General features: G+C 58.2%; 1 protein-coding gene and 1 long non-coding RNA gene across 4 annotated transcripts; one reads left to right on the top strand and one right to left on the bottom strand.

Moving 5' to 3' along the window:
* Positions 1 to 265: 265 nt before the first annotated feature.
* LOC138921250 (uncharacterized) lies at positions 266 to 3,434 on the top strand. The gene is made up of 3 exons (XR_011433677.1): positions 266 to 346; positions 1,302 to 1,441; positions 3,181 to 3,434. It is a non-coding gene; the product is annotated as an uncharacterized lncRNA (long non-coding RNA).
* Positions 3,435 to 8,762: 5,328 nt separating this feature from the next.
* Positions 8,763 to 26,390, bottom strand: IL2RB (interleukin 2 receptor subunit beta). Of its 3 annotated transcripts, none has more exons than XM_001499405.6 (10): positions 26,230 to 26,390; positions 23,012 to 23,132; positions 22,467 to 22,581; positions 21,604 to 21,682; positions 19,268 to 19,373; positions 17,742 to 17,890; positions 16,424 to 16,598; positions 15,716 to 15,839; positions 14,215 to 14,299; positions 8,763 to 11,361 (listed from the first exon to the last, which is right to left on the bottom strand). In XM_001499405.6, exons 2-10 carry the CDS (start codon positions 23,097 to 23,099, stop codon positions 10,606 to 10,608), a joined length of 1,677 nt encoding a protein of 558 aa, XP_001499455.2. In that variant the 5' UTR covers positions 23,100 to 23,132; positions 26,230 to 26,390; the 3' UTR covers positions 8,763 to 10,605. The 3 variants fall into 3 exon arrangements, with proteins under 3 accessions (XP_001499455.2, XP_023486932.2, XP_023486931.2); XM_023631164.2 differs by having other exon boundaries at positions 8,763 to 11,323; positions 22,467 to 22,656; positions 26,230 to 26,366; XM_023631163.2 differs by having other exon boundaries at positions 22,467 to 22,656; positions 26,230 to 26,366.
* Between the last annotated feature and the right edge of the window lie 1,011 nt (positions 26,391 to 27,401).

Raw genomic sequence — 27,401 nt, forward strand, 5'->3', positions numbered from 1 at the left:
AGGGGGCGAGGGAGGAGAGTGCAGCCCACCCGGGAGAAGCTTCTCTGCTGGCTGAGCCTCTCTCTGAACCCAGGAGGAAGTGCAGGGGCTGCGGGGAGGGGGGAGGGGCGGCTCCAGGTGCCCCAGCAGATGCTGTCTAGACAGGCGTCTGCGGTTCGCAGCTCCTCCAGACTTGAGGGCGGGGCATGAGTTTCCTAGGACTGTCAGAACAAAGTGCCACCAACAGGGCTGCGTAAACTAAGAAATGTTTCTCTCACTGTTCCAGAGGCTGAAAGTCCAAGATCAAGGTGTCGGCAGGACCAGGCTCTCCGAAGGCCCTGAGGGAGGGTCCTTCCTGCCTTGGCAGGTGCTGGCAGTCCTTGGCATCCCTTGGGTCATGGCAGCATAACGTCCCCTGGACTTCTCCCTGTGTGTGTCTTTCTCTGTGTCTCTTCTCTTCCTCTTATGAGGACACTAGTCATACTGAATTAGGGCTCCCCCCAATGACCTCATCTTATTTACAAAGACCCCTATTTCCAAATAAAGTCACATTCATAGGTTCCAGGGGTTGGGACTTGAACATATCTTTTGAGGGGACACAGTTCAGCCCATCGCAGGCGGGGCGGGGGGTCAGGAGCGGGATGGATACTGACAATGCGTGGACGCTGTTCCACAGTCCGTGTACCCTGAGTCCTCAAGCTGCTCCCGAAGGGTGCTTTCTCTACTCCTGAGCTGTCCCCACCATCGCTCTCCGCCTGCGCCGACACAGGGGTACCCGCCCCTTCTCCCTCCCATAGCCTCTGGAGCCTGCGGGAGCCGCACTGTGGCTGGGGGGAAGGAAACCCCATGGGCTGCCCGCACAGCCTTGCCCCTTGCCTTGAGCAAGACTTCAGAGGGTGCCTGCGCAGGGTCCCCGGGGCCCACCTCTGCCACCTCTGTTCAGCACACCCTGTGCCCACCATGGCTCATCCACTTGTTCCTTAATCTGGCGTCAAGCACTCACACAATGCTGGTCTGTGCTGAGCCCCATGTTGAAGAAGCAGGAAAAGTGGCCATTTCTCCCCATTTTATAGGTGAGAAAGTGGAGTCTCAGAGACTGGATGTGATTTGCTCAGGGTCACACAGCCAGGACATGCTGGATTCAAACCCAGGACCCCCTGACTTCAGAGCGGGTGGTTCTTTCCCAGTGCCACCCTCGTGTCACCCCCTCCTGTCTGTGTCCCTCTCTCCTTGCCCCTCCACCACTTCTGGGCCCCTCATCCCTCTGACAGTCCTGGGTCCTGGCCTGTCAACGCAAGTAATCAATAATCCATCCATAACAGAGGAGAGTTTCGTTCGAGCCAAGCTGAGGGCTAGCCCGGAAGCACAGCCTTCACGGAGGAGGAAAGCGCCCGGAGAAGCATAGCTTTCAGCGAAGTTTAAACTATTTTGGAACAAAGAACATACACCAAGCACGACACGGGTATGTTTTATTTCTTCTCCAGGTTTCAAGAAGATATTCTGTTTACAGATTAGCCTGTACACAGTGGTCGACATGACCCTGGGGCCATGGGAAGGAAGACTCTTCCAGCATCCCAGGAAGGGAGGCGTTAATTCCCACTCTCCAAGAGCGCCTTCTTTCCTGTAGGGTAGTGACCAGACGCATCCTTCCCCTTAGTGCTTAAAGCGGATGCACAACGTATGTTTGACGGGCCGTGAGTCAGACTTCTTGAGTTTACGTAAATTTCAGGCTGACTCGGGCGTAAACCAGAACGGCTTCCCCATGCACCTTAATATGTAAAAATTTCTTCTCAGGCCTCTGGCCTCTATGTGCAGGCGCCACCGGGGGACAGCTCTCCAGACCCTGGCCTGCCCCTCGCTGCTTTCCCAGCCGGGTGGTCAGGGGAGTGGCTTCTGCTCAGGGGTTTGGGGTTTGAGAGGTGCTGCCTCAAGCCGTGCTGGGGACACAGAATGGAAACTCTGCATGTGTCACTCAGCGTGGCCTCCTCCCCTGTGGGGTCTCAGCAGGAGGAGTTCCCGAAACACACCCAGAGACAGACACCCAGCCTGTGGTGCGGGGCTCCCCGAGCCCCGTCATGGCACGGCTGCGGCGGGGTCCGGATTGGGACTCAAGTCACCTGCTTCCTCATCCCATGCTCTTTCCAGGACTCTGTCCAAAAATAAATTTCTAAACATCACATAAAAGGACAACATCGGTCTTACACATGCAAGTCCTTAGGCAGAGAGTCAGTAAAAAATTTCCAAGGCACACAGAATTCCAGTTTTCAACCTATATATATATATATATATATATTTTTTTTTGGCCTCAAAGTGCTGTTGCAGCCAGAACTCCTCCCCCACAGACAGTTCAGTTTGAAGGTCCGGCTCTTAACTCCCGAGGGAGCCCCCTCCAAGGCGAGAGGCATGGAAGATTCTCCAAGCAGCCTCTTTCCGGCTGCCCCGCAGAGGAACCACGGCTCAGGCTCCCCGGTGCCTCTCTTCTCCCTGATAACTTGTGTCATCAGAGCAGCTGTCCCTCCTGGTGGGGCTGTGAGAGGTCCTAATGTCCCTTATGCCATCCGTGTTGTCTTCAAATTTATATGCAAGTCCCTGTTCTTGGAACCTCCCTTTCCTCTTCCCTTTCTCCCTCCACCCATTCACCAAGCTACACGTTCCCTTGGGGAGGCTCCGGTGGCAGGTGCTGGGAGGAGTGATGGACTGGACCTTTGGGATCAGGGCCGGCAAAGGGTCACAGGGGCTCAGAGAGCCCAAGGGTGGGGGCACGAAGCACCCAGCCAGCAGAGTCAGGAAGAAGTGACCTTTACAACAAACAAAACTCAGAGGATGGTTTTCTTTTCTTCCTTCCTATCTAGTGCGAAGAAACATTTTTCTTGGCCTACTTTTGTTTTAAATTTTTAAAAAATTAGTGGCCAATATTTAAGAATCAGGACGCTTCACATAAAAAAACTGAATTTCCAGCTTCTCTTAAATTTTAGAAGATCTGCCCTGCCTTCCTATGCAGCAACAGTCAGCCGTGGCTGCCCTGAGAAATTTCAGTGTGACGCAGGCCCCACCACTCCCAACTGTCTCACACTGTGTGGGTTAAAAAGACGGGTACTGAAGTCAGAAGCCTGGGTTCAAGTCCTGACTCTGACACTTATTAGCCGCTTGACCTTGACCTACAAGTTATTTGATTTTATTGTGCCTCGTTTCCTTCTACAGAAAATGAGACAATAATCATAAGCTGTGCTGTGGAAATGGAGATAACCTATGAGAGGAACTGAGAACAGTGCCTGCACATACACGTCGTTGTCATCATTTCCAACACTGTTGCTGTTACCTGCCCTTCTCCCCCACCCCATCCCACCCCCTTCCCCCATCAGCACGTGCATCTGAGTTTGGGGTCCCAGAAGTACAGTTTTCACTGTTTGTTTCATATTTGCATGAGTTACAAGCAATAGAAATCTCTTGCTGAATTATTCCGTTCCTGGCTGGTTGCTCTCCTACACCTGCTGTTACAAGAGTCACTGGACCCTTCGCCAGGGACACCCCCAAACACTGGGGTTGACCAACACCACGCCCTGTCTCGAGCACTCCCAACTCCCCCCCATCGAAACGTCACTTCCAACAGCCCAGTGCACGTGGCAGGAGCTCAGTAGTGTAGTGGAATGAGTGGGGAATGGGAGGCCCTCTGCAGGGTGGGCCTCCAAGCACATCGCTTGAGGCTTTTCCAGTCAGTAACTCCCGCGGGGATTTAAAATTGGGATGGTAAATTTGCTGGGTCATCTTACCAGAGTGAGTGGGGACCCCGTCCCCATCCTTCCAGAGGCCACAGAACAGACTGGTTCAGCCAGAAGGGAGCTTTGAGGTGAGACAGACTCCTCTCCTCTGCACCCTTCTCCCCAGTTGACAGAGGAAGAGACTGAGGCTCAAAGGGGACAGGTGGGACGGAACTGGGAAGGACTCAGTGCCCTTGGCCTTGGACCAGGCTGGTGGCAGCTGACGTGGCTGGATCTGAGAGGGAGGCAGAAGACCCTGTAGCTTTCCTTTCGCCTTTGTCACACCTCCTGGGATCCTCTCATGGGAGATACGCCATGTTGGGTGCTTAGATACCCCTGCAGAGGGTCACACCTTAGACCCTGATCCCTGAGACCTACCCAGGAGCAAGGAGCAGACAGACGGTGAGGACCAAGAGTCAGAAAGGGCAAGGAGGGGTGCTGGAACCCAGTCTGCAGTGGTGTCCGGGTGAGCCCCGCCCCAGACGGCGTCACCAAGACAGCGGAGAGCATCCGAGATGCAGGCCAGTTGCCTCCACACCTGCAGCCCTCGGGCTTCCCTGGCCGCAGTCCTGCCCCAGCCTGTCCCACCTCCCCTGAAACCAGCACATCTCTGCTAAGTACTTCTTTAATCCTCACAACAGTCCCGGTAAGTCCCCCTTTTACAGATGAGAAAACGGAGGCACAGAGAAGTGTAGGGATCTGCCCAAGGTCACAGCTGGTAGACAGCAGAACCGGATTTAACCTGGGCTGCCCAGGTCCAGAGTTAGTGCTTCAACCACCACACCAACTACCCTCAGGGGGCCGCAGGGGCCTCAGGGCAGGATAGAGGGTGTTTCTCCCACTCCTGGATCCCCAGCACCTAGCACCATGCCCGGCACGTGATAGACCCCCGTAAAGGTGTGTTGAGTAAATGAATGAACAAATCTCTAAGAAGAATTCCTCCCTTTTCCAAGAACTATCCTCCACCAACTATATCCAAAGCCAGGGAGCTCTGGCTGAGCCCCTCCCTAAAGCCCCGCCCTGCATTCCTCTCTCCCTTCCTGAGTTAGGGGACTCTGTCAGAGCCTCCCATGCCGGCGTTTCCAGTAAAGGCTTGGGTTGACTTTCTTCCCCAGTGGGAGGATGTGGCTGTTGGTTTACTTGTCTGTGTCCTCCGTGGTCACTCCCGCCACCCTAGGACTGGGGACTCTGCAGACAGGGCAGTCGCCAGCCTCCTCTCTGTGGCCGGGGCCTGGCAGTAGGCTGGGTGCACAGAGGAGTGGAAGGCGATGCATCTCCCACCAGCTCCTCCCTTCCTCCGCGTCCTGGCTTCCTGGAATTGTAGACTGGGTACCTCTCTCCCCACACTTGAGCTCTCTCCCCACTCAGCACTTCCTGCCTTGCATTCCCCCAGCCCTGTGACCCCCCCTTCCCCTGCGGCGCTGTGATGGGAGCATCGAATGTGTCATACCTGTGGTGGTGGAAAATGTCTCTGAGCAAGCCAGCAAGGGGATGTCCCGGGGCTGTCACAGGGGCCAGGCCCGGGCTGCTGGTGCTGAGCTCAAGTTCAATCAACAACCCAACCACCCCCCTCACCCCATCCTCAATGACAGTGGCCCTGAGACAGCAGGATGTAGGGGAAAGAGCCCAGGGTTCCAGTCCCTCCCCGCCCCCTGGCCCCGCCCTCCTAAATTCACAGCCTGGGACATGGTGCCAGCCTGTCGGGGCCTCCTGTCATCATCTGTGACTCAGGACTCAGAATCTGGGTCATTCTTGTCTTGCTGGGTCACCGAGAGACTGCATGAGACACTAGACGTGCACACACTCTAAAAGCTGTAAAGGGCTTGCCCTGTGAGTGCTGAAGACCACCTGGGTTCACATCCTTGCTCCACCCTGTTCTAGCTGTGTGGGCTTGGGCAAGTTATTAACCACTCTGTGCCTTCGTTCCCTCATCTGTAAAATGGAGTACCTCCCGCCTCCCTTGTGGCATTGCTGTAAAGATCAAGGCAGTTAACAACACGGTGGACTTAGAACGGAACCTGATGCATGCTGCGTGCTCAGTAAATGTAGCTCTTGAAGGGACCCTGAAGGACCGCGAACCTTTGCCTGTGGCCCTCACAGGTCCTTGTCCCCAGGCTGTCCGTCCCCCCGCCACCTGTTATAAAATCGAGATTGCCAACAGTGGCTGCTAATCTGCAGGAACAGTTCCTCTCTCTTCCAAGACCATCTTTGACCAATTATTTCTAAAACTCACTCAACTCTGGCTTGAGCCTCTCTTGCTAAAGCCCTGGAAACGTTCCCCTCCCCCTTCCCAAGGTCAGAGACTCCAGAGTCTTCTCAGGCCCCGGATTTTTGAATCAGGCTGTGCTGGTGGGCCTCTGATTGATTTTCTTCCACAGCCGTTGCCATCACCCCTGTATCCCCAGAATCTAGCCCAGGGTCTGGCCCACAGCACAACAGATTGTTTATAAAAAAGGTAGCTTAGGAGGGGGACAGAGGAGGAAGTCATCAACCCTACCAGGGATGAACCAGAGGGCCTCTCAGAAGTGGGGATGCTTGAGTGGGGTCCTGAGGGATGTGTAGGAGTCTGAGAATGGATTTTTTGGGCAGCAGGACTGCTTCAAACCCAAGGACCAACAAGTGCCAAAGTCAAGGAGTGAATTGTGGTCCCTGTCCTCATCCCACCCCCAACCCCACCCTCCCAGTCTTGAAGTAAAGTACGTGTAGTCCCAGCCACAAGCCACCTTCCATGGGGAGCCTGAGACCACAGACTAGCAGGGCTAGCAGAGCACTTAGGAATCATCCAGACTCCCCCATTCACAGAGAGGGTGACGGAGGCATGAGAGCCGATGGGACCTGCCTGAGGTCCCCCAAGTCATTGACTGTCACATTAAGGAGTTCGGCCATTGTCCTGAAAACAACAAGGAGTCACTGGGGACGTAAGCAGGGGCATGACATGGCCAGATGTGACCCTGAGCGAGACCACCTTGGCAGGGCTCAGAGGTGGACAGACGGGAGGGGCAGGTGGCGGGGGGCTGGTGGACCAAGGAGGAGGCTGAGCAGACGTCCGAGCTACAGGTGATGCCGCCAGGTGCCAAGGGTGAGGACGGTTTCTCCCACAGTCACACTCGTGGAATGGGGGCCGCTTTTTTTTTCTTTTTAATTGGTTGCCAGGAAGCTTAGAATGGAATTTTGCTTGGGTCTTTTTCTATTAATCTAATTGTCTCCTATGCAGCTTTGTATATGCAAAGGCCAAAAGCTCTGGTCCTGAGTTTGAGTCCGGCTTTCCCAACCATCAGCTGCCTTTCCTAACCTCCCTGAGCCTCAGTTTCCTAATCTGCACAACGGGGAACATAACCCCTGCCTCAAAGGGTCCCTTTCAGATACTGAGGGATGATGCTTGGGAAGTGCCTGACACAGTGTCTGGAGCATAAATATTAATTTTATTATCCCTTTTTAATGTGCTTTGTAATCATTTTTGAGGTTATCCAGGATGTCAATCATTAGGAGCACGGTGGTGGGTTATTCATCCTAGTCATGAACTCTTTCCACCATAATCTTCTCGGTAATTGTGGGCGCTGGAAGCTGCTCGGAGTGGGAGCTGGGAGGTGTGGGGAGCAGAGATCCCCGGGGATTGGGGAGGTGGAGGAAGGAATACTGCTCCAGAGATTGGAGACCTGAGAGGCTGGAAGGCCCCCCTACCTCTCCTGCCTTTTCTCTTATCCCCCCATCTGCCTCGGCTGTCTCCTGCTTCCCGCTCTGCACCTGACCGTTCTCCGGGCCCCTAGGCTGCCTGGTCCCCAGCTGGCGCTGCTCCTCTCCTCCTCAATCTGAGCCAGGCAGGCCTGTCTCTCCTTCACTCCTTCCACCTCTGCCAGCTGCTCCCTCCTTGCCCCATCACCCAAGGCCCACACTCTAAGCCACACCAGACATGTCACTCTGTGGCTTCTGGCCCAGCAGTCCATCTCCAGCTGATGTAAGGTGGCCCCTTATTCTGCTCGCTGCCAGCGCAGGCCTCTTGTCACACATGGTGGGGCAGCTGGGTTCCCTGGGCGTGCCTGCTCATAGGTCCCTCTCAGCTTTCCAGTCTCCGGCATCTCAGCCTCAGTTTTCCCCGTCTGGAAAATCAGAATCTGGAAAAGTAAGAGTTTCTGTGTGGAAGGAACCTGAGGGATTATCTGTTCCAGAGATGTCATTGTGTGCCAGCTGTGATCCATTGGGACCTGCGTACAGAATCTAAAGCTGTACCCAAGCTCCAGAGGAAGGAGGGCCGTGATCAGTTAGCAATGTCTTCCCTGCATGGATAGAATCAATTAGCAATGTCTGCCATGGGTGCAGCTTTATGAATGCCAGATACTGCCATCCATGATCTGGTCCGACTTTTCAGAGTCAAGGGCATTGAAAAAAAATCTATATCTATATCTATCTATATATATATGTGACACAGAATAAGGTAAATCTGAGTCCTATTAGTGAAAAAGATATTCCCTTTACAACTCTTTTGCTTTCTCTCAAGGAGGAAGTCTCCATTCGGTGCTGGCATGTCTTCAACAGCTTCCTAACACTTGTTGATCTCCCCTTTAAACTAAGAGACAGCAGATTTCCAGCAGGCAATGAGTTGAAACATTTTGTTTTATTGTATTTACTTTTTACAGTTACCTTTTATTTATAGTGAATATCCATTTTTCCATTTACAAAAGCAATATAAAGATTTTTGTTTAAATAAAAATATTTTTTAAAGTGAATTGGCTTAAAGAAAAATATTAAGTAAACAACAGCAAAGATAGTACACACAGATCATTAAAAATATACGTAACACAAATGACCATGGCTTGAGCAATGTCACCCTCCCCGGAACTTTTCAAAGTGGAAACTGACTTGCAGAAAGGGTTCCTTGTTTGCTCCAGGACGCACAGCAAAGGTCTGGGCACAGAGCTCGGGGCTGACACTCAGGCCAGGACTGAAGAGCCTTGTGGCCCAGATCATACGGCATCGTATGGCAAGAGGCAGGAATTGAGATTACCAGGAAATAAAGCTGTTCCGTGGTAACGATTCAAGACTCAGACAAGCTCAGGAAAGTTTATTTTGGATATAAGGGAAACAGGAATGCTGAGCGAAGGGCCAGTAGCCCCCTTGGGAGCAGGACTCTGTCTGGGGAGTCCTGAGCCCTCTGCTTACATGGCTCTGCTCCTCTCTAGCCTTTCCCGGTGCCTACTCCATGTGCAACTGCTCCCAGGGACCTCCCTCCCTCCCTGAGTTCAAAGGCCCAAGACTGAGAGAAATCTGATTGGCCAGCTCAGGCCCGGCCTCCCTGATTGGACAGAGCTTCTGTTTTATGCCACCTCATAGGCTGCTTGCCTCAGGCACCCAATCAGCAGCAAGCAGGGCCTATAAGTGCAGCCAGGTGCTCTCAGGGCTCAGAGTTAGGTGGGATGGTGTCCCTGTCTTCCGGAGACTTAGTCAAGGAAGAAGGTTGTGACAGACATCACAAGTGTGATCAGTGCCAGGGATACAAGGAAAGGAAGTGGAGGGGTGGTGGGGAGCACTGAGAAGGAAGGGGCCAGCTGTATGGGAGGGGAGGGCTGCCATGGGAGGGGACAAGCCTCTTTCTGGAGCAGCATGCTGGAACACAGTGGGCATGGGGCTCTGCCTCTCTGAGTCTTAACCTCACAAGGATCAAGCCCCCAGGGGTGCTCCTGCCAGGTGGATGGTGCTCCCTGTGTGAAAGCATTTGGGCACAAGGGAGCCCAGGCCGGGTGGTGCCAGATAGTTCATTAATTCATCCAGGGAATAGGTGGGTGCCGAGGGCACTGTGTCAAGTTCAGTGAATGGAGCTGCTCTTCTGGAGCTGGTGTTCGGAAGAAACCTCTCCAGTGAGAGGTGGAGAGGGTTGCAGAGGGGCGGGGATCCAGGAGTGCGCTCCCTGTGGCAGCATCAGGAGGTGTGTACTTTGCAGCAGCATGCCCTATGGGTCTGTGAAGCCACTATGGAAAGATCCAGCCAGCGTCCACTCTGCTGGGGGATTTGAGTCCATACTTGGGCCACAGCGTTAAGGATGCAGTAGCCAAGCATCCGAGGTCCTGAGAGAGCCCAGGGGTGAGGGGACAGGGCCGCTTTGTCCAGCCCTTCTGTGACCCTGAGAGCTTGCCCCTCCAGCTCTGAATCTTGAAGTTGGAGCACATGAAAGGAGGCAATGTTCCCCTCCAGTGGAAGCAGAACTGACACATGAAGGACACGAAGGTGACACTGTCACCTAGATGAGGGAGGAGAGGGCCCCCAGGCACAGGGAACAGTATGTGCAAGGCTCCGGGGGCTTGAGGGAGCTCCAAGTGGCTCAGTAGGACCGTTGGGAGGATTCCCCAAGGGAATGTCCCAACATGATGCTGGAGGGGCAAGGGCCAGGCCAAGGTGTGGTGCTGGTTTAGAACAAGGGGCAGCATAACCATATCCGTGGTTTGGAAAGAGCCCTCTGCCTGCCCTGTGGGGGGTGAGAGGGAGGCGGGGAGCCTGGGGCAGGAAGCCCAGTGAGGCAGCTGGGCGATGACCCCTGGAGAGCCACGAGAACTCTCCCTGAAGAGTAGCTGCAGGGCTGGAGAGGAGGGACGCTTCGGCGGCAAACCCGGGTGCTCCATGACTGCCGAGGGGGCAGGGGAGTCCAGCGCCCCTCCCCTACAGTGCCGGGCAGGGGCAGTAGGACCAGGGAGCGGCAATCGAGGTTGGAAGTAAAGGGCAGAGTGTGCAGGGCTGGGCGGGGCCTTCTGGGTGGAGATGTCAGGGGCAGCCGGACACTGAGTGTCTCAGCAGTGGACAAGCCCCAAGGACACAGGGTCCTCCACTAGGCCTGGTGCCACAGTGGGCAGCCACCTGCCTCCCACCGCTGGCCGTCTGTCTACACCGAGTGAGCTGGGTCCTGATTCTGGAGCTCTTGGAGGGAGAGGTAGGCGTCCGTGTTCAGGGTCAGGCAGGAGGCGGGGGCCCTGACCTGGCCGTGCCCGGGAGGGCTGGCCCAGGGGAAGCCGGCCCCCTGCACGGGGCGGGGGGCAGGGACCTCCTCTCCTGCTTCTCCCAGCGGCTGCCCCGGGGGAGGCTGGCGATCTGCCAGGCCAGGGGCTCCTGCTGGGGGCCGCCCCAGGGGCTTCGGGGCCCAGTCTCCAGCCACCTCCTCCTGCGGGGAGCGGGGCAGCTTCTCCTCACTGGCCCTGGTGCCCCCTGAGGCGGGGTTCGGGGGGCTTGGGCCACCCAGGAGACCAGGGGAGAAGAGCAGCACATCCTCCCCGGGGGGGAAGGTGCAGTAGGCGTCGTCCTCCCCCGGCAGAGGCAGCAGGGCTGGGAGGGGAGACCCTTCGGGCGCCCCGGGCCCACCCTCGTCGAGCTCCTCTGCGTAGGGGTCGTAGGTGAAGTACACCTGGCAGGCCTCGATCTCCAGTGCATCCGGGAGGTGGAAAAAGAAGTAGCCCTGGTTGGTGAAGCAGCTGGTCAGCGAGTGGCCGCTGGTCTCGGGCGGGGGCGAGGGCGCCTTGTCCTGCTGCAGCAGGAGCAGCTGAGTGGCCTTGGCGTCCTTGTCCAGCACCTCCAGCGGGGAGATCTCGGGCGCTGGGCCGCTGGAGCTAAAGGAGGATGAGGGGAAAGGCGAGGAGAGCCACTTCTGTGGGGAGAAAGAGCCGGGGAGGGTGAGCGGGATGCTTGCTCTGCCCTCCCACCCCCTCCTCCAGACTCCCTGCAACAACTCCTAGCTCCTCCTCCGCCTTCAGCCATCCACGCAGGGCTGCCCCCTCCGGGAAGCCCTCCCTGACTATACCTCCACACCAACTAGCCCCCTGGCTTGGAGAACCCTCTGGGTCAGCCCAGGGGGTATGCCTGCCTCACAGCCCCAGCACAGGCCTTGCTGGCTCACAGGAGGTGCCCAGGGGATGTGTGGGTTCAATGAGTGTCTTTACTGAGCACCTACGGTGAGCCTGGCACTGCTCTCGGTACCAGGGACACAGCAAAGGGCGGAATCCTCAGAGTGTGGTGGGGACTAGGGGGAGTGCGTGAATCAGCCAACCAACACGGAAGCAGAAAGGTCCCTCAGAGCACAGAGGCCCAGAGAGGGGGTGCACCCTGACGTCGATCACACAGCCAGCTGGCAGCAGAGCAGGGACCCAGGCTCCCCACTCACACTGCCGTGGAGACATCTCGGGTAGGGAGCTGATGGTCCCCCATTTACCTCTCCCTCCCAGCACCTTGCAGCACCCCCCTCCCGCACGCTCCCTCCACAGAGAGAGGAAAGTGCCCAGCAGAGCACTTCGCAGTTTCTGGGGTGTCCAGAGAGCCCCGGTAAGGAGCGGGGAGACCAGGGTCCAGCCCTGGCCCTGGCATTCGTGAGCTGTGTGGCCGTGGGCAGGTCACTGCACCTCTCTGAGCCTCAATTCCAAAACAGCTAGCCACGTCTCTCCTGACCTCCTCCCTGTGGGCCAGTAGGCAGATGTCAAGTAAGAAAACGAAGGTGGAACCACCTGGCAACAGGTAAAATGCGGACGACACAGCAGAGTGTGGGGGCCGGCAGACTCTGGGATGCTGTGATGGGGGCCTCGGGTGGGTGCCTTGGAGGATCCCAACAGCCCTCTGTCCCGGGAGCCTCAGCACCGCGCTCGGCTCCCCCTGCGCTCCAGCCGATCTATTTCTGCTGAACTAGTGGACCAGCGGGAAACATGCCGGTTCTCTCTCCCCAGAGTGAGTTCCCAGGGCTGAGCGGCTGTTACACACACGCACACGCACGCACACGCACACGCACGCACATGCACACCACTCAACAAAACCTACCCCCTCCCCCAAACCAGGAGTTTGTGTTGCAGGAGAAAAGGCCAAAAGAGAGAGAGAGATGGCCCCGGGGCAAACCGGGAATGGCAGAGCAGGGCAGCAGCCCGGGAGAGAGGGGGTGCGGGTCAGGGGTTCCAGGCGGGTGGCAGCAGAAGGAGAGGCCAGGCCTGTGGCCAGCGCTGCTGTGCCAGGGCCTCACTGGGCCCCGCTCAGAGGGGTGTGTGGTCAGCCACTTCCTGGGCTGGGCCTCCGTCCACATGCCCCAAAGTGGGGTGGGAGGGGGGCACAATGAGAAGCTCGTCCCCGTTCACACACACTCGCACACTCACACACACACTCCCAGGTCCCCTGGATGGGGCAGTGGGCCTTGTGGCCTTGGAGCTGGGGGCCCTGGGGTAGACAGAGGGAGGACCAGGCCTCAGCCAGATGCAGAGGAGAGGGCTGGGTCCCTCTTGGCCACCCCCAGCCCCCAGCCACATTGTGCGTCCCCAAAGCCTTCTCGGGATACCCCCCGCCACACACTGGGCCTGAGCCAGGCATCCAGACCCAGGGATGACCTCATGGGAGGATGGAGTGGTTTGCAGCTCTCCATGAAGGACCCCACTCCCACTTCAGAATGTCCTAGGCCATGGAATCAGAAGGACTTCAAGCTGGGAGAGGACTGAGGATGCATCCAGTCCAGCCTCCAACCAGCTCCAACACAGGAATCCCTTCTGACACACAGTCCGCCAAGGCCTGCTTGAATACCTCTGTTGGTGGGGAGCTCACTACCTTTACGGCTCAAGGAGGAATTTTAAGGCGATACACTCCCCTACATCAAGAGTACTGTAGGTAAGATATCCCCAGTCTTGGGACTTTTCCAGAGAATTCCAGAAGGGGCTCTGATCAGCCCTGAGAAAGAACTCCAAAGCCAGCTCATGACAGCTCTGGTCCAGGATGGCTTTCCAGCCCCTCAGCGCTCCTCCTGACCTCCCTCCGGCCCCCACCTCACCCCGCAGGTCTTGGCAGCCTGGGCTAGGGGTGGGGAGGTAGTGGCAGCCCACCACGCCCCTCTCCCCCTCGAAGCTTCCTTCCTGAAGCGGGTGTGGCTGGGGGAAGGGAGACCACCAAACTTGAAGTGAAGCTCGGGGTGTTACTACCATACGGGCCCGTACTTTTAATTGAATCTGGATTTTGTGACCAGAAGTGACTAGAGGACTCGGCAGCATCTGGGGCAAGATCTGGAGCCTGCCCACGGGTTTTTGCAGAGCAGGTCCATGCAGGTGCTGGTGGGGAGAACATGTGCCTGGCAAGTCCTACTCTGTCAACAGCCTGGTGACAGGAATTCTAGCCAGGGCCCCCTGAGCACTCACTGTGTGCCGGGGCCATACCCGTAGTAACACTATTCTCCTCCCCGGTTTACAGGGGAGGAAACTGAGCACAGAGAGGTTCCATGACTTGCCCAAGGTCACACAGCCAGAAAGCGGTGGAGCCGGGATTAGAAGCCAGACAGTCTGGCTCAGACAGAGATCGCTGGTGCCAGAGCTGGGGAAAGGGGCCCCCCCCGCAACCCCAGGCTGCTCACTTCCCGTTTTGTTTCCTCCCACACAGCGCGAAAGCTGCTACTCCTGCACCAGCTCCCCAGCCACATGCACCACGCCCACCCTCCAGCCAGCCCCCGCCAGCTGCCCGCTGCCATCCTCCACCCCCAGGCTCCTACCTGGAAGTCTCCTCCGTGCTCTGAGCTCAGCTGCGAAAAGAACTCCGAGGGGTCTGGGATGTGGCACTTCAGGACCTTCTTCAGCCTGGACAGGGGGAGGCAGGGAGGGAAGGAGGTGAGCAGGGAAGGGGCCCAGGGGTCCTGCCGGCAGCCCCCTAGCTCTGACGGCAGGGCGCGGAGCCACCCCACAGATGTTCATTTGTTCGGTCAACACTAATTGAATGCCGACTAAGGGAAGGTACTGTGCTGGGGACACAAGAATGGCTGATGGAGAAGGTCCCTGCACTCAAGGAGCTGACATTGTAATGAGGAGTCAGACTCGAACCAAGTGTGCAACGTGACCATTCATTCTGCAGAGACAAAGAGCAGGTGCTGTGCAAGAGAAGGATATGAGAGTGGGAGACCTCATGAGCTAGAGGGGTCACGGATGAAGATGGCTGGAGCAGAGTGAACCAGGAGGAGGGAGGTAGGAGAGAGGCCAGATTGTGGGCCTCCCAGTCAGGGCTGCCATGGATAGTGGTTCAGGTTGAGCACTGCCCAAGGGCACCGAGTTTGGGGACAGGTGGTGAGTGGGGACTGAATTCTAGCCCATGTTCTGTTGGCCAAGCTGAGTGCCCCAGTATCTGTGTGCATCCACCTCAGGATGTACACCACAGCCTCAGGGCCCCATAAAGCTTGGCTGCCACCCACATGTCCAGGCTCAGGTCAGCCCTCTCCCCTGCTGCCTCCTGGTCTCTAGCCACACCCGCCTCCCTGCATTCTCAGTTCCTGGGATGCTCCTCCTTTCTTCCCACCCAGGGCCTTTGCACAGGCTGTTTTCTCTGCCTGGGATGTGCTCCCCATCCCCTCCACTCCACCTGGTTCACTCCTCCTTCAGATTTCAACAGAATCATGTCTTTCTCAGGGAAGCCGCCCCCAGCCACCCCTCAGACAGGATCCCACTCCACATTGTCTGCTTCCCATCCATCCATTTGCTTCCTTCACTATCCCAATGACAGCGTGTCGTTAGATACACATATGACAAATAGTATCTGCCTTCCCCCACTGGACTGCGAGCTCCCCGAGGAGGGGACCCAGGCACGGGGCTGGCCCTGTGCTCCCAGCACTCGGGGTCCCCCCGGCTCTGTGCCGGGACTCAGTAAAGAAAGGGGTGAATGAATGATCGCCCAGACCTAAACAGAACCGAGAGGACCGACACACACAGACGGCTGGCACGTGGACACACGCACGCACGCGTGCACACACGCACTCGAGTCCTGAGAGTAATGCTGGGGACAGGGCCCCCATGGGCTCTCCCTCACCCCTCCCCTCAGGCTGGTTCCATGGGTTCCGTCTTTGGGGGTGGGTCACAGGGACAGGCCGGGTGTGAGGCGGGGAGGCTCACGGGAGGGCAGAGGAGCACGGGTGTGCCAGAGCGGGGGGCTCAGCCGGGAACCAGACCCGCCCAGGGGTGTGCGTGGATCAGACAAGAATGTGACGGACGGGAGGGGAGCGCTCTTACCACAGCCCGATGTACCGGCAGTTGACCAGCAGGTAGACCAAGAAGATGAAGCCTAAGCTGCCGCCAGTGAGGCCCACGAGGGTGTGGCCCCACCAAGAAACGGGCAGGGTCTCCTTCTCGGGGGCTGCCCAGGGGCGAGAGGAGAAGCAGGGAGAGGGGTCAGACAGGTGCCCCCACTGACCCCATCACTCCAGCATCCGCGGCCCCCGACCTGGCGCTGAGGGACAGGCTGCCCTCTGACCCTTCACAGGGTCCCTGCTTGTCCAGCAGACACGCTATGGGCCAGGCTGACAAGGGGCATCGCATGCCTTCATCACAGCAGCCCTGCCTCAGTATCATGGTACCCATTCCACAGATGAGGAAACTGAGGCCAAGAGGTGAAAGCACCCTGCCCCAGACCGTGGCAGAAACCAGGAGTTTGAGGTTTCAGGGTGGAGCAAGTGAAAAGAGCCTTTCTGGTCTCCCCACTAACTCACAAGGCCATAGGCAAGGCCAGCCCCTCACTGAGCCCTGTTTCCATCTGTGAAATGGGCACAATTAGGCCCACCCTGCAGGGCCACATCAAGTGACACATCAAGTGGCCGGTGACTGTGAATGGGCTGAACACCGTACCCCCATCCCCGGGCCTCCCCCGCAGCCCCCCCAGAGCCGCACCCCAGCCACACCGCCCTGCCCCAGATCCGTCCCCGCCCCTGCTGCCCACAGTACCTGCAGGCCTGGTCCTGAAGGCCAGGGGCTGGCTCCAGGGGCTCCAGGGGCTCCAAGCCTCGAGATTGTCCAGCTGGGGCCTCACTCGCACCTGAAGCTCATACAGGGTGTCTGGAGCCAGTGTCTCCAGGCAGATCCACTGCTGGTTCTGATGGAGGGTCAGCAGGGCGGCCTCCTGGGGCAGAAACAGGGCTGTCAGAGCAGAGGGGCCCCACCACCCGCCTCACCTCCCATGGCAGGGCTGGGCGGAGGCTGAGCAAGGCAGCACCTTCCTTTCTCCCCTCCAGCCACCCCTTCCTCTGCCCCCCATCCTATGAAACTGACCACTCAGTTGCTGGGGCCCCCAAGCCCAGAGTCATCCTAAACCCCTCTTCCCACTCATCGCGCACATCCAAAGCTATCAGCCGATCAGCTGGCTCCCCCTCCAGGAGCTGGTTCCACCTCCGATCCTGCTATGGACCCGTCCCCTCCTCTCCCCTCGTCCCCCTCCAGGTCTGAGGGCCACAGCCTCGAAGGCCTGCAGGTGGTCTCTGCGTCCACGCGGCTCTGCCACAGTCTGTGCACCACACCACCCGAAAGAGGGATTTTCCCACAGACCTCTCCCCACTCTGGATCCCTCTTGTTGCTTTTTTCCGGTTCCCCAGATGCACAAACAGCATCTTGCCTTTGCACCAACTGCTGGAAAACCCTCCCCAGACCTTTGCAGGGCCAGCTGCTTCTTGACGCTCAGATCTCAGAGCAGTCTTCTCTGGTCACTTGAGTCTGGAGTAGCCTGTGCCAGTCCCTCTCAAATGCTCATCCCATTAATTGTCTTGATAGCACTTAATAGCCATGGTCTCCTGTTCCTGTGCTGACGGTCTGCCCCACGCCTGCCATGTGAGTGCCCCGGGAGCAGGAAGCTTGTCAGTCTCACCTTCCACTCGCTCTCCGGTATGCAGCACATAGTAGGTACTCAGTAAATGTTTGCTGAGTGAGCGAGCGAGCGAATAAATGACTGGGGAAGTGAACGAGTAGGTGACAGACCCCTGTGGACCTGGACCATGCTGGATTTGAAGAGTGGAAAGATGGCTTCCCCAGGCCTCTGAAATCTCACAGAGAGGGCAGCCGCCTACCTCTTGGCTGTGTAAACCTCACCTGGTGCCAGCCTGGCAGCTGCCACCACCTGATTGTCAGGGGGCACGTGGAAGGAGGGGGAGGCAGGAGCAGGCAGTACAGTGGACCAATGGGGGCTGCTGGCTTTGCTGAGATGAAGGGCGGATGGGGCGATCAGGACAGGAAGGAGGAGTCAGGGCAGGTCAGGCCTGGCCCATGGACTCACCTCCCAGCTGTGGCCCGGGGACCTCATCCGGGCCTCGAACTCCAGGTATTTCTCAATGTAGTGGGAACACTGAGAGACGCTCCAGCTTATGTTGCATCTGTGGGTCTCCACGTGGACAACGTGGAAGGAGTCGGGGGCCATCAGGCGAACTGGAGGCAGGAGAGAGCACGGGAGAGCAAGCTTGGGGGACGCCACGTCATGAGGCTGAGAGGAGAAAGCGAGGCATGCTCCCTCCTCCACCTCCGTACCTGTCGTCCTTCCCTCCTGGTGTGGGAATATCACCTGTTCCAAGAAGCCTTCTCCGGCCACCACCCTCCATCCCCTCACCTGTCTTATGTTTCTTCCCAGCACCTATCACACCTGACATATTAAATATCTATTTTTGGTCCTTTATTCATTTTCTGTGCCCCCACCGGCCTGGGCGCCTGCTGAAGGTGGGGACTTTGCTCTCCGATGCCTCCCTGGGGCCTGGGACGTCATCTGGCACGTCCAGACGCTTGATTAACTATCTGGGGAAGGAAGGGAGCAAGGCCGCCTTTCTCTGCACTCAGAATCCGTCTGAGTTTTGCAGGCATCTTCTCATTCGTTTAACTTCATTTCACTTAATCCCATTAATCTTGTTCTGTGATTCTCAAGTTAAACTGATCTCAGTTTTTATCATTCTGAGGCTCATAGAGCTACACACACCATGATAAGCGAGTGTTTGCCAAGCACGCGGGAAGCAGTTTCTGTGTCTTGGATCACAGACTCCTTCCAGCAACCATGAGCAGCAGGTAACTGATTACCCCCTCTGTACAGATGGGGAAACTGAGGCGCAGCCATGTGAAATGATCTGCCAGTCTGATCACAGTTGGTTAAGGCAGCGCTGCGTCCAGAACCCTGCCTGGATCTCACCCTCCACCCCAGCTCTTCCCTAGAGGTGGCCTGGAAGGTCTAGGAGGAAGTGGGCAAGGGATGGGGTTGGACTGGGCACTCAGTCATTCAACAAACCTTCCCAGAGCACTGCCCAGATCAGGCCTGGTGCTGGGGACTCAGAGTAGAGACATAGGGATGACAGAGATTCTGCCCTCAGGGAGCTCACAGCCCAGTGAGGGAGACAGTCCCATAATCAAGCAGTGGGGACTCAAGAAATAAACACCCTGAAAGGAGGCTCAAAGGTTTGGGAGAGTCTGGGAAGGCCTCCTGGAGGAGGTGACTCTTCACTGAGCCTTGAAGGGTGAGTAGGGAATTTTCTAGATGGGAAGAGCCTTCCAGGTGGTGAGACCAGCATGTGCAAGGGCTCAGAGGTATGGTGGGCAAGTTGAGTTTGGAGGGCCAGCTTTGGTTATGGCATGAATATAGGCCACAGGAGAGGAGTGCCAAGGGCCAATGCTGAGGGGCCTTGAATGGCAGGGTGTGGAACCAGGACCTCACCCTGCAGGCTGTGGGCAGTGAGAGGTCAGATGTGGGTGTGGAGAGAGACTGGAGCAGGGAGGACCCCAGAGGGGACGCCAAGAAGGGAGGGGCCCCCTGGAGTCGGCACTCACGGTTCTCGAAGGGCTTAAAGTCCTGGGTCAGCACCGTGCTCCTATTCTCCCCCTCATAGCACCTCACGCTCAGGGTGACGGTGTCCGCGGAGGTCAGCTTCTGAGCCTGCAGGGGAAGGAGGGCCGGGTCACAACTGCCAGCAGCTGGGGTTGGGGGAGCGGGAGGCCGGCGGGATGAGGACGGGGGGGACGGGAGGGGAGACCCAGCCTGCAACAAAGATGGGCCCCTCCACATGCCCCACCATCTCAGGCGGGGTCGGCAAACTTTTGTAAAGGATCAGAGAGCAAAGATTTTGGCTTTGCGGGCCATCTGGTCTGTGAAGACAGCCCTAGACAGCACAGAGAGAATGGGCGTGGCTGCACGCCACTAAAACTTTATTTACCTAACAGACAGCAGGCTGGGTTTGGCCCGTGAGGCATAGCAGTTTGCCAACCCCTGATCTAAAGTGAAGTGAGCGGCCTTGGGAGGGAGGGAGCTCCCTGTCACCAGAGGTGTGCAAACAGGGTGAGCCCCCACAAGGCTCAGGTCTGGAACTGTCCCCGTGTAACAGCTTTGAGTGTGAAAGACTCTCCTCGCCATCTCTCCCCACCTCCACGCCCTGACTTTTCTGGAAGAAAACGTCCAAGTGTGGAGCACCTTCTGTGGGCGGGCAGCACTCAGGGGCCTTAGCCACCACTCTGCTGATTGCACAGCGGGCTGTCCCCATCCTGCAGGCAAGAAACCGAGGTCTGGGCTCATTCAGGCACTTGCCCACAGTCACGCCTCTGGTCAGCAGGGGAGGCCGGAGTCGAGCCTGGGCTGTTGCACCCACGGCCCCACAGAGACCGCGCCTGGCCAGTCGCACCTGACCGCGGGCTGCGAGCGAGCAGCTTGTGGCAGCCTCCACCCTGTGCAGGGGCAGCCCTGCAGCGCTGCGGGAGGAAGATCTGGCGGAGGCCCTGTTAGGATCTGTGCTCCGGGGCCCAGGCTGGTGTTCTGGGGTCCAGGACCCCCGGGCGCAGACCCTCTGACCTGCCACAGGGCAGGCTCTGAGCAAACCTTGAAGCTGACCATCAGAGTTCCCGAAGCTGGGAACCACTCCTCCCTCTCCACCCCAAGGACCCTGCCCCAGCCTTCTTCCAGTTGCTATAGGGGCCAGATTTTCCCAGATAATAATAGTATTATCATTATTATTATTACTCTTATTGTTGTGGTTGTAAAGATGCCACTAACATCTTCTGTTGTGCACTTACTCTGTGCTGGGCACTCCGCCAGGCATTTGACATATACTATCTCATTTAATGCTCTCCACACCCTATGAGACAGGCACTATGACTATTCTCACCCTACAGTTGAGAAGACTGAAGCACAGAGAGGCTTAGGGACTTGCCTAAGGTCACACAGCTAGGAAATGGTGGGGCCAGGATCAGAGCTCATGGGGATAGACACACAGTCTGGTTACGGAGGCCATGCCTTGGTCAGCTACACTGTATGAGTCTGTCTCCACATTTTCCTGCCTTTCAAGAACACGTATAACCTGATGATGGTTGGAAAATGTGATCTGGGCATCCCTGGTGCCCACCACTGCCAGGCAGGGTTTGATGGACAATAATGTGAGGCATACCCACACAGACATGGCCATGTGCCCTTCGAGAGGCAGCCTAGGGCAACGGTGAAAGGCTGCGCTGGGGGTTGACGGACCCAGGTTCAATCCCAGCTCTGCCACACTCTGGTTGTGTGACCCTGGGCAGGGACCACGCCTCTCTGAGCCTCCCTTTCCACCTTGGTAAGAAGGGGACAGTGTGGTGCCCACAGGCAGAGTCGTAAGGATCCACTGACGATAGGGTCAAGGGCACGCTCTGTCCTGGATGGCGCTCTGAGTGCTTTAAGCCTCAGAACAACCCTACGAGGTAGGGCCATTGTTATTCCCATATTATAGAAGAGGAACCTGGGACTCAGCAGTTGCACAGTGTCACCCAGCTGGTGTAGACCGTCCAGCAGAACCCACACTCTTTAGCCCACACTGCCCTGCACTGCCCTGACTCGGGAAGGGTCAGATGGCAGGATGTTATTATTACTGGGAACCCTCCCCGCTGGATGAGGAGGACAGAAGTGTCACAGGACCCACAAAGCATGGGGGATGGCGCCGGAGCAGAGGCCAAACGGCCCAGCCTCACACCCATGGATCCCTCGCCCCCCAGGTCAGGCTGAGCTCTGGCCTCTGGACACTGCCCTCCGTCCTCTGCCTCCCCGGGCCCAGGGCCACTGGGCTTGCTGGGCCCAGCTCTTCCTGTGGAGGGACACCCCTCTGCACCCACCCTCCCCCAGGCATCTCCCTTCGGCTTTGGCTCCTCACCTTGGGGGCTCCGAGGATCAGGTTACAGGCCCAGGTTGCCGACCTCACTGGGAGCAGCTCACAGGATTTTTCCCACGTCCTTTCGAGACAAACGAACCTCCTTAGAAGAAAAGGAGGGACCCCCCCCTCCCTCCGCCGTAGAGCTGGCCCTCGGGATGGTCCCCCACGCAGCAAGGCTGGTCTCCACCTGCCCACCTGCTCTGTGTCCCCTCACCTTTTCCTGCCTCCTTGTCAGAGTAATCTTCTAGAAACAGACCGGGTCAGGACCTGCAGCCCTCCCCCGGAGTCTTCCCATGGGGCCTGATGGGGCCTTCGGGGCCCCATGGAATCACCACCCCCCGGGACCAGGGCCAAAAGCCAGTGCTACCTATGCTGCTGCCACGAGGATGCCTGGATCATGGCAACCCCTTCACTGACTCCTTCCCAGCCCCCAGGCATCCCGACCATGCCCCAGTCCCGTGTCACCACAGCTGCCCTAGGAGTCTCTCAAAATCCCAGCTTCCTCGAAAAGCTTGGGGAGTCCTCTCTCTTCCCCTCTGGCCTCTAAAGTCGAGTCCAGCCTCTGCCTAGCAGGTGTGCAGCCCAATGGTCCCAAACCACCTTGCCCAGCTTGTCTCCAGCCCCTCCCCTGCCATCTGGACGTCCGAACCCCACTCCCACCCTGCTTCCAGGAGTCTGAATATCTGACTCCCAAATTGTTCCAGACCCATGCGATTCCAAGATCTGGGGGTCCTATTGCTCCGAGATTCTCCAAGGGCAGGGTTCTTGGAGTCGGAGAGTCAGGACTCCAAGGGTCTAAAAGCCAGGGACAAGACCCCACCATCCTGAGACCCTGCAGCACCGCCCGCCAACCCCGTGCTCACCGTTTATCCGACTTGGCGTGGACGTGGCAGGACGCGGCCTGCAGGCCATCATCCCGGCTCCAGACGCAGGAGATGTTGGCTTTCGAGTTGTAGAAGCATGTGAGTTTGGAGGTGTCTGCCGGTGGGACGGGGCATGAGTGGCTGGCTGCAGGGCGCCCCCAGCCCTCACCCCTGCTCCTGGCACCCTCGCCTACCAGATGGGGAGGTGGGCAACAATTATGGTGGGCAGAGAAGGGGCGGGCAGACCCATTTCAGAGAGGACAAACTGAGCCCCAGAGCCCGTGAGGGCCCATAGGCAGGCCGGGGCAGGGCAGGGACACAAGCCAGTGTCCTCCTGTGATTTGGAGAGGCACATGGGTGCAGTGAGGGCAGGACCGAGGGCCAAGGGGGAAGGTGGATGTCTCTCTCTCCCTGCCTCCTGCCCCTGCTGATGGATCTTCTGCCAAGAGGCAGAGGTCCAGAAAGGGGTCTAGAAAGGGGTTCTAGAAGGGTGTTGGCCTCTTCCCCTAGGGAAAGCACAGCTGTCCAGAGGCCAGGGTCCTCACCGTTCACCACTGTGGATGCCTGAGGGATGGCCAGGGGCAGGAGGAGGACAAGGAGGGACAGACACCAGGACAGAGCAGGAGCCGCCATCACATCCACGGGTGGGAGCTGGAGAAGGGAGCCCTGGAGGGACGCAAAGGGAGAGAGAGCGCAGGTGAACATCCACCCCTGTCCCTCTCCTCTCAGGGTGTGCTGGTCTGCTGTCCGCCATGCAAGAGTCCAGTCTCAGGGCCTTTGCACCTGCTGGTCCCTCTGCCCCCCACACACTCATTTCCTTTCTTCAGAGATTCACGGACCCATGCGTCGTCAGAGCCAAAAGGGCTCTCTGAGTGAGCCCGAACTCTTGTTCAAAAGTTGGGGAAACAGGTCCAGAAGAAAGACGAAAGATGTGCTTAAGTTCACATAGGGAGGCCAGCACGGAGGAGCCAGAATGAGAGCCCAGCTCCCTTCTGCCCCACCGCCCCTTAACCACACCGAACCAATGGTCAAGAGGTTCCCATAGGCCAGGCTCTGTGTTAAACTCTAAACACAGCAATAAGAGCATCTACTGCAGATACTCATTATCCCCATTTTCAGATGAGGAAACTGAAGCAGAGAGAGATGAAGCAAATTACCCAAGGTCACACAGCTGACAAGAGGCAGATGTGGAATCTGAGCCAGGGCAGACTGCCTGGGGCCCAGGCAGGGGCCCTCCCTCCTGTAGCTTCTCTGACTGCATCTTCCCGCCCACCGAGCCCACTCACACCATCAATAAACAGGTGCTGACGGCCCCACGACAGTACTCACAGTGCGTGTGAGCGCGCACGCCATGCCGAGCGCCACACCGTGCCAAGTGCTTTACATGCCCTGGCTCGGCTGACACGCCCCGCAGCTCGGGGGTGGGACGTGTGTATTATCCCCTCACTCAGATGAGGACCTGCAGGATCCAGTCATTAACCTGCCTAAGGTCACACGTGCAGGAAAGGCAGAGAGAGATTCCATCCCCAGGCTCCACCCCAAGCCCTGTTCTCTCATGTTGTCCACCCTGCGCAGACCCTGCCCCAGGCACTGGTCCCAGAGGGAAGGCCCACAGCCTCCCTGCCCTGGGGCGTCAGGGCCCAGCAGGCCACAGGCCAACTGGCGGGCGTATGGCCTGGGTGTGGGAGGGAGCCCAGAGAGGTACCCGTGGGCTCCTCCTTGATCAGCCCACTGTGCCCACAAGAGGGTGAGCTCCTCGGGGCGGGGCTGGGACCCCCCAACAGCACAGGGCACAGGGTTGGGACCCCAAAGGGTGCAGAGCCCAGCAAAGGGGCCCCCAGCAAGCCCCCCCACCATGCCCCTTATTCGATTCCGGGGCACAGGCACTGTCGATCCCCTGGAGGGTGTTGTCTGGGGCCAGGCACCAGCCAGCAAGGTGACCCCATGCCCAGGACCAGACCTGGCACAGGGCCTCAGGGTGAGAGGAGGCGGATGGGGGCAAAGGCCTGCCAGATCGCAGGACAGTCAGGGCCAAACCACAGCCCCTGTCTGTGAAGCAGCACTGTCTGAAATGAGCCCCAGCGCCCATGGCCGAGAGGGCGCAGCAGTGGACCAGGAGAGCGACTGCATGGGCCAAGGCGAGGAGGGAGCCCGAGGGGTGAGGCTGGGGGGCTCCTAGCCTGAGCCTGCACCTTTCTGCAAAGGAGGAAACAGTCTCAGGGAGGTTAAGGCCCCAGAGCAAGGAAGAAGCCCAGCCTTAGGGAGGGCCAGTGGGACCCGAGTCCCAGGCACCCTCCATCCTGGGTTCTCACGCACACCCATGCCCCTCACGACTGCAACACCGTTCGTACTCACTGACTCATCAGATCCCCACCACAACCCTGGGAGGTGGGCGTCACCATCCCCATGTGACAGATGCCAAGACTGAAGCTCAGAGCTGCCTGAGGGGCTGGACTCAAGCCCAGATCACCTGATTTCAAGTTAAAAGAAGAAGATGAAGATAATGCTGGCACTGATGATGTTGATGCTGATGGTGACGGTGCTGATGGTAAAGCTGGTGGTGACTAATACCCAGTCTCCCTCTGTGTCCGGCACTGTCATTAGCACTTCACAGATGCGACCTCATTTAATCCTCTCGGCGCCCCTATGAGTAGGTCCTAATATGACTCCTTTTCTCAGATAAGGAGACTGAGGCACGTGTAAGCCTCCTGCCCAGGCTAGAGGGGCAGAGCTGGGGTTTAAACCCAGTCCGGTGCAGTCTGAGGCCCCCCGCCGGGGCTGACATGGGGGTCCACGGCGGTACGTGGGGGATGGGGAGGACATGAAGCAGGAGCTCAGTAGCCAGAGACGCGTCCCACCTGACCTCTGAACTGGATGGGCCCGCTCCCCACCCCCCGACCTCTGGCCACCCCTCCGTATGCACACACAGGGCTTCCTCCGGCTGTTTAACCCGGGGGCATCTCTCCAGCTGGGTGTGGGATCCTGGCGCGGGAGAACGAAGGGGACCCTTGGGCATGGCTCTGTCCCCATTCCCACAGTGCTCCAGACACAGTGAACAGGGGGAGACCTCGGCCCCCAGGAGAAGAGAGAGAGCACGCTCCCCAGGGAGCCCCAGGGATGGAGCCCCATCCCTTCCAACAGTGACCTGCCCAGTCACACAGGCAGGTGAGTGACAAATCCGGACCTGAACCCAGGGGTCTGGCCTCTGGCCCAAGGCTCCCAGAGACTGCCAGCACACCCTACTTCATAGCCAAGTCTCCTTCCTCAGCCCACAAGCCTCCTAGGAGCACCTGACACGGGGGTGCCTCCCCGCTGTGGGCCCACATCCCAGTGCCCTCTCTGGGCACCTAGTCCATCTGAGGCTTAGCTGGCCTTCTCCCACCCAGTCCTCTCCCCTCCTTACCCTCCGCCTCTTGGTTGGGGGGCCCAGCACACGGTCCGGGAAACACCTCATCCCAGAGCAGCCCCCAGCCTCCCTAGGGTGGGCTGGGAGGGAGGGCAGCCTAGGACCCGGTACCAGCTTCTTCTCAAGCCAGAAGCCCTGAGAGCAGGGCCTGCCTCCTCCTTGGGGGTCTCAGAGAAGGCTGGGGGGAGGGCTGGGAGATGGAAGTTCAGGCAGAAGCTCCTGGGGGATCTGAGTCAGAGCTGAAAGTTGTCCCCAGGACCTTCACTTCCAGGTCCCTGGCTGGTGGCAGGGGCCAGGAGGGAAGCCCGGGGACCCGGGAACGAGCAGGGGCAGGGTGAGGGCTAGGCGGGGCATCACCTGGCTGAGACATGGGGCTGCGGCGTGCTCTCTCTGGTTCTGTCGGCTGCTGGGACCTCAGCCATCTCCCCAGGGCCCTGCCCCGGCACTGGCGGCCCAGGTAGCAGCCGGCTGATGGGGCCAGCAAAGACTAAACCCCAGGGCCAGCCCACTTCCTGTGCAGAGGATGGAGGGGGCAAGGCCTGGGGTGGGGAGGCGGGGGAGGTCTGGCTGGTGAGAAAGTCTGAAACTCCTGAGCACCCAGAGACCAGATAAAGATCTCCCTCCTCCCCGGGGTGGGGGGAGTGGAGGGGGGCACCGTGGGCGCCTTGGCAGCGCGTGCACATGCGCGTGCGCGCGCACTCTCAGATAGAGCCTTGCTGCACCAGGGAGCGCGAGGCGGTGCAGCCCCTTCTTTCCCTCCCCCACCACGCCCACCCCCTCTAGCACAGGCCCCCTCCAGCCTCTGACCCCCTCATCCAATCACACACACACCCACTAACACGCCGGCCTCACAAACAGGTCCCTCGGGCATCCCCCAGCGCGGCTCGCTCATCCCACCCATCTCGCTGAGACCTCCCTTTTTGCCCAGCCTTCTAGGAAGCCCCTCACCCAGTTTAACATTCAGTCACTTTTCGGGGCTTTGCAAACAATTCGATGGCCCCTTATTGAACGTTCTAGAACCTTCTTCTTCCTCTCAAGTCATGGTTCCTAATCCTTTTTTCCCCTTTTGTGGGGGGTAGGGGGATGTCAGCTCAGGGCTTTTTTTCTTTTATGATGAGATTATGGACCCTTCTAGAAAGGTGCGCGTCCATTTACGCGTAGTGTCACAGGTCCGGGGACCCTGTGAGGGTCCCTCCAGAGTCCAGAAGCAGCAGCTCCACTTTCTCCCTTTCTCCCAATTCTAGTAGTCATGCTTCAGGGGGCATTTTTTGTAAGCTGCTGTCTCTTTCAAAAAAGGGGAATAGAGCGAGCTGGGGGGTGGCAGGGGGGGCAGGCAGCTCTGCAGAACCTCCAGTGTGCGCAGAAGTGAGAAAGCAGAATCGAGAACCCTGAAAAGAGAACGTGGCCCCACTGCCTCCTGAGTGGGAGGCGGGAGAGGAGAGCGAGACTGGACCCGAAGCCGCTTGGAAGCCAGTGGCCCTGCCTCCCTGTGCCTGACACGCACACCCATAAAATGAGGGGTGACAGTT

This window comes from Equus caballus, chromosome 28 (genome assembly GCF_041296265.1).
Source record: "Equus caballus isolate H_3958 breed thoroughbred chromosome 28, TB-T2T, whole genome shotgun sequence".
Classification (NCBI taxonomy): domain Eukaryota; kingdom Metazoa; phylum Chordata; class Mammalia; order Perissodactyla; family Equidae; genus Equus; species Equus caballus.

Excerpts from the sequence above, each read along its gene's own strand:
- IL2RB (XM_023631163.2), bottom strand. The coding sequence starts at position 23,099 with ATGGCGGCTCCTGCTCTGTCCTGGTGTCTGTCCCTCCTTGTCCTCCTC. Across the intron at positions 17,891-19,267 it reads CTTTAAGCCCTTCGAGAACC|TTCGCCTGATGGCCCCCGAC; the intron begins GTGAGTGCCGAC and ends TCCTGCCTCCAG. Across the intron at positions 16,599-17,741 it reads CCCCGGGCCACAGCTGGGAG|GAGGCCGCCCTGCTGACCCT; the intron begins GTGAGTCCATGG and ends TTTCTGCCCCAG.